At 46.5% G+C, this 13328-nt stretch overlaps 1 protein-coding gene across 2 annotated transcripts in view; it reads right to left on the bottom strand.

The window, feature by feature from the left end:
* The window catches only part of PDSS1 (decaprenyl diphosphate synthase subunit 1), a 40074-nt gene that overhangs the window by 4454 nt on the left and 22292 nt on the right, over positions 1 to 13328 (bottom strand). For both annotated transcript variants that reach the window (XM_043479248.1, XM_043479249.1), the window contains 4 exons: positions 11720 to 11831; positions 11488 to 11597; positions 4880 to 4960; positions 4672 to 4785 (listed from right to left, as the gene is read on the bottom strand). In XM_043479248.1, the coding sequence (XP_043335183.1) occupies positions 4672 to 4785; positions 4880 to 4960; positions 11488 to 11597; positions 11720 to 11831 (417 nt within the window). The remainder of the gene's footprint in view (positions 1 to 4671; positions 4786 to 4879; positions 4961 to 11487; positions 11598 to 11719; positions 11832 to 13328) is intronic.

Raw genomic sequence — 13328 nt, 5'->3', positions numbered from 1 at the left:
GCCTGGATCTGCTCCCTAAGGTTCTGACTCAGCTGGCTTGGGGTTTGGCCCCAGCGTCATATTTTAAAAACTCTTCGGGCATTTCTAATATGCAACCAAGGTTGAGAACCATGGAGTTAGAGGAGACTGAGACAGAAGCAGCCATCAGGTTACTGGAGTGAAATTTTTTTCTTTTTTTACTGGAGTGAATTCTAAACAGCAGTTTAAGCCAATGGCAGTTAAGAGGAAAACAGAAAACAGGTCCAAGGTGCAATGAAGAGAAAATCTGTCCTGTAGTACTTAGCAACCAGGTAGGGGAACTGCCACCATGAACAGAACCTGGAAGCCAAGACACCAAATCATTTCCTCCTCGAGACTTGAGCTCGAGGCCTGCTGCTGCCACAGCCAAGCTCCTCCGCCTCCTTGTCTATGTTAGGAAGGAGCCGAGCTACATTCAGAAATCTGTTCTAACAGCTTAGTCTGTGAAATGAGGTTACAAGGTGTGTGTTCGGCCAGGCAGTGCTCAGGGCAGCGGCCAGTGCTCCCCTGGCAGGGCGCCTGGGGGATGAAGTCAGCTTTGTCCTGGAACCACCATGGCGTTAGTAATCCTGGAAGGGAAAATAGGTCATACAGAAAAATCTCAACTAGATGGCAGCAAATGACAAATGAAGATTGTTCCTTTCAGAACAAAGTACATGTCCAGATAAAGGAGAGGTGCTGATAACCTGCTTATGAAATGTAAAGAGCAGCAACTAGTTAGTTCTTCAATGAAAACCAGTGATTAGGTTCAGGTACTGGTCTTTTAAGAACAAAAAATTTTAAGTTTCATAGGAAAGCTCCCATCAGTCAATTTTAGCGGTAAGAGTCAAACCAAGTAGGCATGGGTCTTAGTTACTTAACACCATATTTCACAACTGGATTTCTAGAAGGCTGTGTATCCTCAAAGCTAATGTCATACTGGTCCAGCAACTGGTAAAACTACCTTTTTTAGGGGAGATGAGCATTTTCCTGCAATTCCAACAACTGGAGTAAAATGTGCTGACTGGGTGGTTTCTCTTGATTCCTTTTACTATAAAAAGCACTGAGAAAGCAAAATTTGGGGGAAATTTTTTTTTCCATTGAGTGTTGACTACATCTTTCCTTTGAAGCATGAAGTATGTGCAGTTTTAGTATGCAAATATCAAACTCTTCCCCTAGGCGTTCCTGTTCCAGAAACTTGTGAGAAGAAATGAGAAATGCACCAGGCGGGAGGAGGGCTGGCCTGCCTGCAGAGGTACTGAGAAGTAGCAAAGTTCTTGTTGCCTAGGCTCTGATTTTAAGAGGGAAGTCACCTGAGTCTGACTGTGAAGTCTGTCCATAAACTAATGACAAAGGGTGGTCGGGAAACTGTGGTGAGCTTGTTACCAAGGGAAACTTGGGGGTGACTCTAAGGCGGCGACACTCACAATAGCAGAAGCCGTGCAGCTGGTGCGGGGCTGGTGGTGGCGGGGTCGGCAGTTGGAAGCATGACTACAGGCTGACATTTAGGTCTGCTGACTGATCACAGAAGGAAGAGGTGCAGAAGAAGGAAGGAGAGAGCTTTTCAAGGGTATTTGGGAACAAATATAATCTCACCAAAAAGGAAAACAACCTCCATTTGATTTCTGAAGATCTTGAAATCCAACCTCTGTTCTTAAAGGTTTATTTGAATGTTAAGGTCTGTGTTTCCTATAGACAGACAGTATATGTACACATACCCATGGGAGCGTGCTGCATCTCTGGGACTTCCCCAGAAATGTGGACGTTTTCCTTAAATCCCCAGTTGACCAAAAAACCCCTTCAGAGAGATTTCAAAAATAGTTCCAAACAGAAGGGGTTTCTATCAACAAACTCCAATTTTAAGACAAGTCAGCACGCTAAATGAAAGGAAAAGTGGTCTCTCAAGGTTGCTTGTCTTGGTGCAATGAAACTCAGTGTTCTTAAGTGGAAAAATTCAAAGACTAATTAACCTGCAAACAAAACACACCTACCTATGGAAAAAGATGACAGGCATCCTGGAATTACTCCACTAAATGGGCAAACGACAAAGGCCGACACAGACTCCTGAGTGTCTTCAAAGCCTTTCCAGCATGGGAGAAGCCAGTCCCCTGCTCTGGGTGGTCTCTGGGGGCTCAGACGGGCCCTTTGGACACCAGCGCTGATCCCCACAGGCAGCAGCAGTGATTCTGAGCGTGTGGGGACACGACACTGGTCTAAGAAGATGCAAAGCGTTTAACTGCCCGCTGTACCATTTACCCGAGGTTTCATTCTGGCCAAGTTTGAGCATCACTTTCTTATCTGTAGAAGGGACATACTACCTACCCAGGGAAGAGCTGTGAGATCAGAGGTAATCCTTTACAAGCTCTAAAAGCAATGCATTTTCCTTCAGTGGAGATTCTGCACAGTCTCATGTTATTTTATGGAACTTATTTTAACCCAAATCAATTTTAGCCTCACAAATCTTGAAAATTTCTGACCAGAAATCTTAATTTTTGACAGTGTGAACTAGGAGAGTCTAGACGTGATGTTTTATTTGAAAAGAACTGAAACATTTGACTAACTGTAGGCCCATGCACCACAAGACAGAACAATCAGTCTGCTTGGGAAACAAGTCCTGTCTGGAGCGTCACCCTGCTCGGCCTCACTGCAAAGGCTGTGCCTTTTAACTCCTTTTCCAGGCAGGTGGGAGAAGCCTGTCCAGTGAGGGAGCGTGCGCCTCGTGAAGCTGGGCTGTCCCAGTGATACAGAACTGTGGTTTCGCACACTGCATGCTTTTGTTTGTTCCTTTTCCTTTTTTTTTTTTTTAAACCATCACTTCTTAATCTCTTGTAGATAACTGACAAGTCAATCTGTGGGAGTGGTCCACTGCCCCCCGACTTCACCCCCTCCATATCTGCAGGCAGAATCAGTAATACTCCTTTGAGTAGAGGAAAGTAAACGTGTTTCTTCTGAAATACATTCATGGTCAAACACAATCAGAAGAGGCAAACATTCTCCATCCTAAGGCTGAAGCGGGACCCTGCTGTTACCTGAGTCCCAGGGGCTCAGGACAGTTACATAGACCTGGGGAGACTTCTGACAGCACAGTCCCCCAAGGCTTTCAGCAGACTGCAGGCCTCTTCAGGGAGAGGCGCGTTCCCCAGGCATCCTGATAACCTGGGGGCCGGGGGCAGCAGCTCAGAGCGCCAGGCCCAGCTTGGGGCTTCTCACCCACATTTCCTCACCGGGGCCAGGGAAGGAGACTCGTGTCTGCAGCAAAGGCCTCCTCTTTCTAATCTCAGAGGCCTTACAGGGACATGGCTCATGAATCCTCTGCTTTTTTGTGAGCTCATGGTTAAAAAAAAAAAAAAAAATCCCTCACTCACGCTTGAATGCACACAAGGTGATCTGACAGATTTTTGTCAGAACGTGTCACTTTGAGTTGTGGCTGGGCAAGTCAGAAGAATGGAGCCACTCCTAGCAGACCTCACACTTCTCACCTCTGCCTCAACATCCCGAGAGGCCACCCAGAGCCTGTCCCCATCACCTCTGTCCCCAGCCTTGCTCCTCCGTCCCCTGCTGCCCTCAGGCATCTGCCTTCTCTGAGTACCACCCCCCCCTCCCCCCACCCCCTTTTACAGCTAAAAGATAACTTCTGTTTTCTTGCACCAGAAACTGAGTGAAAGCAAGGTCACTGGTTTTTGGGATATCAAAATGGATCCAATTTTTAAAAATTTGACCATAAGAAAAGAATGAAATCACGGAGGTCTATGGAAAACATGATTTATCTTTGTAAATTCTGGGGAAATAGAGGCAAAATCTTCAGCAGACTATAAGTTACAGCATTTTGGACCAAAGAGCTAATTCTAAATTTCACAGCCTGGTGATGAACATTTAGCTTTGCTAAATAATGAATTAAATACGAAGATGAAAATCTATTAGAAAGAAGTCCAAATACCAGCTAATGTCCTACTTCTTTTAAAGAGCATTTGGCAAACCAGAAGCAGCGTGGCCGGGAGCCAGAGCAGGATCTGGAAGGGTCCGCCCTGCGAGTCACCGAGGCCTCTCTGAAGCTTCTGCAGTTTTTTATCCATATTAAGGGGAAGATGATGATAGCTTTACTTCCTTCCTTAATTAACAGCCCCTCAATCTGGACAAAGAAGAAACTATATGGGCCCAGTGCATCCCTCTGTTCTTGACATTTTTGAGGCAATGGCAGAGGCTCGCTGAGAGCAGCCCACAGTCCTGTTAAATTTCTAGAACTGGAGAGTTACTCCTGCCGGGAGCCTTCCTGTGCCTATTTAAGGGGCTCTGATGCACAAAGTCTCCCTACAAGGTAGATGTGGAAACTACCCACCCTGTCAGTGCCCAAGACACACAGAAATGATCGCAGTGCTTCCTTAAATGCACACGGCACTTAATGCACACAGTATCTCCATGAATATCATCTCAGGTAATCCTTACAGCGGCCCTGGAAGGAAGCTTATAATCTTCATGTTACAAACAAGGAAACAGACTTCAGAGGCAAAAACGACTGGCTTGGATGCTTCAGTCCTGGACTTGGGATCACATCTAGAACTCTGGTCTGTTAGAAATGCTCCCATCTCATCTAACCTTCCCATCAGCTGTGCCCGGCAGGTACTGGTCCCACAGGGCCTCCCGGAAGTATGTCCCAGGGAAGGGCATAAAACCTACCTGCTGACAAGCAAATAAGACGGGGCCAGTGGCTAACCCGAGCTTCAGGTCAGCCGAGGTCGGTTTGCCCATCTGGTCAGAACACGAGGTGAAGTCCAGGACATCATCTATCAGCTGGAGAGGAAGAAAGGGCTGTCACAGCCCCGCCACACCAGTGACCCCCCCGCCCTGCCTGCTGGACCGCACCCTTCCAGAGCAGCAGACCAACCTGAAAAGCGATGCCCACGTTCTTCCCGTACTGATAGGCAATCTCATGCACCGCTGGGTCAGGGCATCCCAGGACAGAGACCTGAAACAGAGGATCCGGAGGTAAGCTGCTGGAGGGCAGAGGCAGGGTGGCGGGGACACTGGTCCCCACAGGGAGGGGATTCACACCTCCTCCTCCTTAGAAAAGGGCCGTGAGGCTGGGTGTGCCGCCTCTGACCGCTCTCAGACCAGTCACAGACAGAGCACCTGTATGTCTGACCTGTGGAATAAAGGACTTCAGTCTCAGACTGCTTTCTTAAATTTCAAGAAAACTCGCCTTTCCCACTTCCTTTCACTAGACAGGCCATCTTTCCCACCACTTAGGGAAAAATGAGACAGGACTAGACCAGTTCTGCAATGCGGGAGACCTGGGTTCAATCCCTGGGTTGGGAAGATCCCCTGGAGGAGGGAAAGGCTACCTGCTCCAGTATTCTGGCCTGGAGAATTCCATGGATAGTCCATGGGGTCGCAAAGAGTCAGACATGACTGAGCAACTTCCAAAAGAAAAAAAAAAAGACCAGTTCTGCTAGTCAGCCTTTCTGACGTGCAAACCAAACAGACTACAGTATCTGAAATGCTGTCTTCCAGCGCCTGGCAAACCTGGCCCAACTGTTGGAATTATTTTTATTTTTCTACTGACTTACCCTTATTTTAGGGGTAGAGATCTGATCTGATTTAATCGTACACAGGATGTGGCCATCGTTCATTTCCCCATTTGTAGTCCTTATAATCATTTTCAGTGATTTCACTTGATTCTGAAAAGCTGTTTTCTCTTGGTGTCTGTAACAGCCTCAAGCCTCATGCTTCAGACACAGGTACAGTTCTTCCGTTACCTAAGGACAGTCCCTGATCCTACTGTTTCCATGTTTCTCTCACAAGAAGTCATGTACTGTCTAAAAGCTTTTTCCTCTGTTCGGTGAGGGAACAGGACTTCTAAGTCTTCTGTAAAACTTGAAAAACCCAGCTGGCACTGGCCACTCCGCACTTTTCCCGCCGCTCTGCTAAGCACGCAGAGCAGGCCCGGCCACACGTCAGAGACGGGGGTGGGCTGGGGTGGGGGAGAACACTCCTCTAGGGGAGAGAGGGCCTGGACTGGTCCCGAGAGCCAGACAGAGCTCTTCTGGGGCTCCTGTCTGACCTCAGCCCTCACCTTTGTCAGCCTCGGGGGACGCGGGGGACCCTGCTGGGCACAGGCAGGTGGGCGCCACAGCGAGCCTGGGGGCTGGCTTCTGCCCCTCAGTTCCCACGTGACCTTCGTGATCCTCTGTCTGCGCGTCAGTTTCCTCCTCTGTGAACCCAAGGCTCACAAGCACCTACAGCAGAGGCTGGAAGGAGGACACGTGATGCTACCCATGCCCCCCGCACCGTGCGGGCGTCTAGCTGTGACCCCGAGTGTGTGCCGAGACTGTGACCAGCCCGCCTCCACTGCTGTGCCAACAGGAGCCCGGGGGGTGTCCCGGCCTGCTGCAGCCAGAACACAGAACCTGCTCAGCCCTGAGCAGGTTTTCAGGGACTGAGTGAAGCCCGGGCCCGGGTCACGTTTGGTTACATGCTCTCGATAAAAACGCACACGTGGTAAAAGGCCAGGCAGCTGCTTACTTGAGTGAATAATAAACTCAACTGCTCTCAACAGCAAAGACCTTACCACCGGCAGGCACTGGCCCACGGTGGGCCGCAGGGAGGGATCCGGGAGGCCCCCGGGGGAGACGGTGCAGAGATTCTGAAAGAAGTCAAGAGATGCATCAACCTGGCTGAGAGAATGAGTGAGTAGCCAGGCTCGGGCAGCCTGGGACATGCTGAGCCCAGAAAACAAAGACATCCCCTTTCTAGACAGAAATAACTTGTAAAGCAGTTCTGTAGAGGGTGATGCTATTTCCTATGCACAAAGCAGCACAGAAATACAGACTTCCTTCCTGAGAAGTCGAAGATCTTTAAAAACGCCATTCTATTTCTAAACTCAATGGGTTAAAATGTATGGAGTACATACAATAAGCACTGTGCATTACCTTAGATCTCACGACAGCCTATAAATATCTCTTCTGTGCTTGACGAGGATAAAAGCTAACAACCACTGAGCACTCTGTGCTGGGCGCTCTCCTGAGGTTTCTCACGTTGCCACTCACTGAGGAGGTCGGCGCTGAGACACAGCGGGGACCAGGCGTCGCAGGACGAGGAGATGGCGAAATCAGGACCGAACCCGGGCGGTCTGCCTCAGAGACAGGTCCCTATCACGTGGGGCCTTTAATGGGCCTCAAAGTCGAGGCTCAGAGAGGCCAGTCACGGCGCTCAGGAAGCAGAAAGCCCCGAGTCCACCTCACCGTCCCCCCTCAAAGCCAGGCAGTAAAGGGACATTCCTGCTCAGATTTCCCCACTACAACGTGAAGAGCACCCCTCCCCACGGCATAGTCCTGCTCCCCCTGCCCCTCGAGGACTGTCTGAACCAGGAAAGTCAGAAGCGACACAACGCAGAACAGAAAGAAAGGAGGTACGCTGACATGCACACTTCTTGTCCTCAGCCTCAGAGAGACGCCCCCCATCTGATTCCTGGAGGAGGGTGGAGGGGAGAAGGTAGAAGAAAGCAGAGCTTAGCTAACCGTTCTGTTTGAAGCAGGTTTGCAGCCAGGCCATGGGGCGCACAAGTCGAGGGTGGGGGTAAGACCCACACCTCTCGGGAGACTCATCTACGCCTTTCCTCAAAACCATCAGAAAGATCACATTGACAGGGGCACAGCCCTTGACATCTACCGAGCATCTCTGTCTTTAAAGGGTGTGTTTACATCACTATGAGAGTTAATATACGTACTGTGGTCTTATTTATTAAAAATAATGGAGATTATTGGAAAAAAAAATTTTTAAAAATAAAAATAATGGAGATTATTGGAGCTCCACCATTATATTAAAAAAATACCAAAACAGGTGATCGTCAGAAACCAATGGAAAACAGTGGGAGAAAACTTTTTCAACATAAAATCACAGATAAAGGGTTAATATTCTTCATATATAAAGAACTCTTTAAAACTGAGAAGGGAAAAAGACCAACCACCCATCAGTAAAATGGGCTAAAGACATGAATATACAATTCACAAAAATTAAAGAACTGAAAACAGACCTTCAGCATCTTAAAAGGAGTTCTACTTCACTGAGAAAAGAGAAATGTAAATTTGAACTCCATTGTAACACCACGTCTCATCTATCAGGCTGTCAAACACTCGAGTCTAAGGCTACATTTGGTTAGCGTGGCTGTAGGAAAACAGGCAACCATGTTGACCGTGGGGCTCAGGCAGACAGCCCCGGGGAGGAGCACACAGTCGTTCATTCCCAGCCAACAGCCCTGGTTTGCCCGCCCCACACCCCCACTTGGAGCTGGATCTGGGCCAACAGGTCCTGGGACAGGCCGGCCACAGAGGCAGCCCAGGTCCCAGGCCACAGCCCAAGCACCGCAGCCCAGCACCACGTCTGCGCCCCACCCCACACACACACACACACACCCCCGTGTGCAAGGCGGCAGTCATACAAAGCCCAGACACGGAAGCAACCCAAGTGGCCAGCAACAGACAACTGGTTTAAGAAGACATGTATGTGTGTGTACACACACACACAATGGAATATTACTCAGTAACAAAAAGGAATAAAATACTGCTACTTGCAGCAATATGGATGGAACTTGAGAATACTATACTAAGTGAAGTAAGTCAGAGAAAGACAAATATGATATCACTTATATGTGAAATCTCAAAAATAATAAGAATTATTGACTACAAACCAGAGAGTCACAGCAAAAAAACTTATGTTTACCATAGGGTGCAGGGATAAATTAGGAATATGGGATTAACAGACAGAAACTACTATAAGTAAAACAGATAAACAACAAGGGTTTACTATATAGCACAGAGAATTATATTCAATACCTTATAATAACCTATAGTGGAAATAATCTTGTATCTATCTATCTATCTATATATCACTGAATCACTTTGCTATATGCCTAAAAATACAACTATATTTCAAATTAAAAAAAAAAAAAAAAAAGATTCTTGACAACTAAATGCAACATGAGATCCTAGACTAGATCCTGGGCCAGAAAACAACGTTCCTATTTGTTCTAACAATATTATGAGAACTATTAAAATTTGAATAAGGACTATGTGTAGATTAGATAAGAATACCATAATTAAAAAAATAGGCATTCTACAGCTATGACCCACAAACCAAGGTTCTGGGGCGGCCCTCTGTAGCTTTGACAATAAGGCACCAGGAAGACAGTCCACTGATTCCAGGCCACATGCAGCGCTCAAGAGAACAGAAATTCAGGGGGAAAAACACGAGAAAATAAATGAATACATGAATCTGCAGGGTTATCATACCCAGTTCTGGGTTCAGATCTCCGCTCAGCTACTGCCTGACTGAAAAACACTGGATGGGCCACCAGATCCCTCTGGTCTCATTCCCGTGAGGCTTTCCGGGGAACAAGGCAGTGTTCACTGGTAAACTACACAATGTATTTTCGTGACTACGTACAGAAACAAACAGCCAATCACCTTTTAAGATTACTTCTATTTTAACATCAATCAGTGTCCCAAAACAATCCTGAACAGCCCTCTCTTAGATTTAATACCATTTTTCATTAAACAGTCCTCAGGACAATGAATTGTAAGCTGAGAGGTTTCCTTCAAATTCCCATGACATCCTGAATTCCATCAGTTCTTCTCTAATGATTCTGATGTTTAAATTCTCACCCCTTCTTTTTGGTGTCTCTAATTTGCTTTGCATGTGTTCAGAGGCCACGTGTCTGCGTTTTAAATACCAAAATCACATAAAAATAGCAGTTTTGAATATATAACACCTCTGGAACATCTCTCCCCATAGCCACTTACATATAGAAACTTTTATTCAGGGAGCTCACACTAGCATTCTGCTTTATTATTCTGACAGCTCTGGAGCTCAGGAATAAATCACAAGAAAAGTGGGCAGTTCAGGGCTGATGTCAGCCTGCCTCCTAGTGGACAGCCTGAGACATTTCATTTTTAATGAGGGTGGAGCCCTGTTAACATGCAGGTCCACTTGCACTTGCCTACCTGTGACGGACGAGGTCCTCTTTATGAACCAATGCACGTGCGACCCTGTCTTTGGCTTCCTAAGCAGAGGACAGCGAATGCATGTCCCCCGATGACATGGCTCGCTGAGCGCAAGAGCTCCCGGTCAGGCTCCGGGCAGCCGGCTCTGCGCCCTGTGGAATGTCCACTCTGTGGACAATGGCCCGCAGTGTTTCAGATCCAACTGCCCCGCTAACGGCTGTGCTCCTCTCTGCAGCCTCAGACTGTGAAGATTTCACTGTCACCTAACACACTAGCTGGGTCTCCAGCTTCATGGAGACGTTGGCCATCAAGGGTATGATGAGCAATGAAACATCAATGTTCTTAAGATTAATTAAGATTGAAGGCCACCACTTTAAATCTTTGTTTTTTTTAATTTAGCATTCTCCAGCCTATTCTATTTTTATCTGTCTTTTTTTAGAAAACCACACTCACAATTTCTGGGAAATTAAGAAAAAAAATGCTCTTTCAATAAAAAGACAAAAATGGCTGAGATTGTGGCCATCATGTTCTGCATAATTCACATTCCTTTGGGTTTCAATTGGGTCTTTTTAGGAAGAAATGTTGTCCTCATTCTTTTTTGGCTCAATTACGACACATTTCTTGACACTTTCCCAAACAGAGACATTACTGGCAAGGGGCTTTTTCACCTGAGAGGCCTGAGAAAAAGCTCTCTTCAACTGTAATTATGTTAAGAGTGTATCGTGGCAGCAACTGACACTTGCCCCTTAGGAGTCTCCCTTTCTTGTTGTTTTAATCACAGGGACTCTTACTTGGCCCAGTTTTCATCCTGTGTATCTGCTAGGCTGAAAGACGGTCAGATGAATAATTCTAGGCAGGGAACTGTCTCTCATTCATGGGCTAGCACTGAATGATTAAAGACAATATTGATTTTTAAAAAGGAAACTATGTGAAGAGTGGAGGGAAGGCCACAGAGAAAGCAAGGGGTACGGAAAAGTTATGGCTCATGCTCAGCTTATACTTGGAAGTAGAAGGGCTTTTTTATATTCCATATAACTGGGAGGGATTTACTACTCATAGAAGAGGACACAGAACACTGGTACAATCTATTAGTTGGATATTTCTGCCCAGGTCAATATTTAAGAACACAGCATAGCACTTTTACACGTTTTACATGTAAATTGTACAAGACTGTGTGGTAACCATGAGGGAGACCATTTATGATTAGTTGTTCAAAATGTTGCACCCATTTGGAAATTAGATTGGGGAATATATTAAAAAGCTTGTTTTGATTTGACTCCTAGGAGGAAAGTTGATGCCTAAACAGCAAAAATGAAAATCACAGCAGAAGTTCTCTCTGCTGTCTGGGGATGCAATTCTCTTCTCAATTACTCTTGGGATTTTGGTCACTATTTTAAGATTCTCCAGTGCAACTTTTTCTATGAGAATTAGCTCCCAAGAAAGAGTTAGGAGGCCTTTTTTTTTTTTAACTTGAAAAGAAACAGAACGTACATACTGCTTTACAACTGTTGGCGATCAGACTTGCAGTCTTCTTGAAAGTCTTTTCAAGGTAGTGTGCAAATCTTTCATTTTCATTTTCTTTTGACCCGAGCTGAAGAAATTCACCTACAAAGAAGAAAAGGGGTCAGGTGAGGGTTTTGGAAATTTTTTTTGGCGGGGGGGGGGGGGGGGTTGTTGCTGGTAAAATACTAAGAATGAATAAAGAAGAAAAGTCAGAATTAACCTACCACGCACCAAATCTTCAATCACTTGGGTTAAAATAGATATAACAGTTGTATTTCCAATTCGTGCCAGAGCTATTGATGCTGCAGAAAGAATTAAGTCGCCAGCAAGGACAGCCTAGAAAAGAACAAAAACCTTTAAAGTGTCTGAGCACTGGAGCCAACAGTGAAGTTTCTCAGGAGAGAAGTCGGAATGGGAGGAGGGAGGGTTCATCCTGGGTCTCTGCTTTTCCTCTTCCTCGGTGGGATTATTTTACACATTTGGGACCCTGTTCGGAATCTCTGGGCTCTCAGACATTACCCAGTCTGTCTCTTCAGTTGAGAGCTGAAGAAATGAACGCCTGGAGATGGGAAGTGCCTGACCCCCTGGTTTCATCCTTGGCTGCAGCGAAATGCATCCCACTGCCTTCATTTAGTTCTGGGTCATTCGTTCTCCCCTCAAATCATGTGGCTGCACCTCTGCACTTACTGTTTCTTCTCCTCAAAAAGCCCCTCCCCTCCACCTGGCGACTCCCCTGCAGGATTAGCTCAGGCGGTACCTGCAGGAGGTCCGCTGAGACCCCTCAGTCTGACCTGTGAGCACAGTGCCCTTTGGGTACTGCTGTCTTCCCACTTTTTTCTTATTTGCCAAACCCCTAAGGGCACAGACTGTGAATCACCCAGCTAGTACTTGGCACACACCATGGCCTCACGCACTTTGCTCAATGAAAACTAAGCCATGGAAGCTTGGCTCTAAGTTCCAAGCTCTTAGTACACTATTACACTGCCTCTCATTCCAGAACAAAATATTTTTTTCACTGAACATGCATCAATATTTTTTCAATTTTCTTTAGATGATGAGTTAAACATTTGCACTGTATTTGCAACTAATTAGAAATCATAAAAAAAAAAATCATATGATTGAATTATATGCTATAATCAAGTATACTAATTTGCATACTTAAAGATATGCATAAGTGTTAAAGTGTAGTTATCAATGATAAGAGTTCATGGAAATTTTAATCCCTAGAATATGCAACATAACGACATTTTAAGTCTTTATTCCACACAGCATGTGGGACCTAAGTCCCTCAACTAGGGATTGAACCCATGCCCCCTGTAGTGGAGGCTTGGAGTCTTGACTGCTGGACCACCAGAGAAGTCCCAAGCTTTTATTGTCTATTAGTTCTCCAGCATTTAAAAATTAGTGATGTTCAGTTTGTTTACCAACTAAACATCATTTTATACAACATGTACTGTACGAGGTACTGTAAACACACACTGATGAAGTCACTGTATACATCGTGACTTAGAGGCACACACATCCACCTCTGCCCTACTGCCCGAGACGCTGAAGCTCAGGACCCCCGAGCTTCTGCCTCTCTCCTCTCTCGGCCCCGGGGATCCCCGAGGCCCAAAGGGAAGTGAAGCTGCCAGACTGGGGATGGCCGGGATGAGGGGTGAAAGGAAAGCAGGGCTCGTGCGGAGGTACTGTGTGAAGGGATCTTTCCTGGTCACACAGCAGGCTTGTCTGGGGGGCAGACAAGGGGAGGAGACTCGCAGGTGGCCCCGGGCAGGGCGGGCCAGCCTCGCAGCTGAAGGAGGCAGCGAGGCCCCCAACAGCAGAGGCACTCAC

Source organism: Cervus canadensis, chromosome 10 (genome assembly GCF_019320065.1).
Source record: "Cervus canadensis isolate Bull #8, Minnesota chromosome 10, ASM1932006v1, whole genome shotgun sequence".
Classification (NCBI taxonomy): domain Eukaryota; kingdom Metazoa; phylum Chordata; class Mammalia; order Artiodactyla; family Cervidae; genus Cervus; species Cervus canadensis.
The sequence above is the reverse complement of the archived record's forward strand: the minus strand, read 5'-3'. Positions and strand labels throughout refer to the sequence as shown.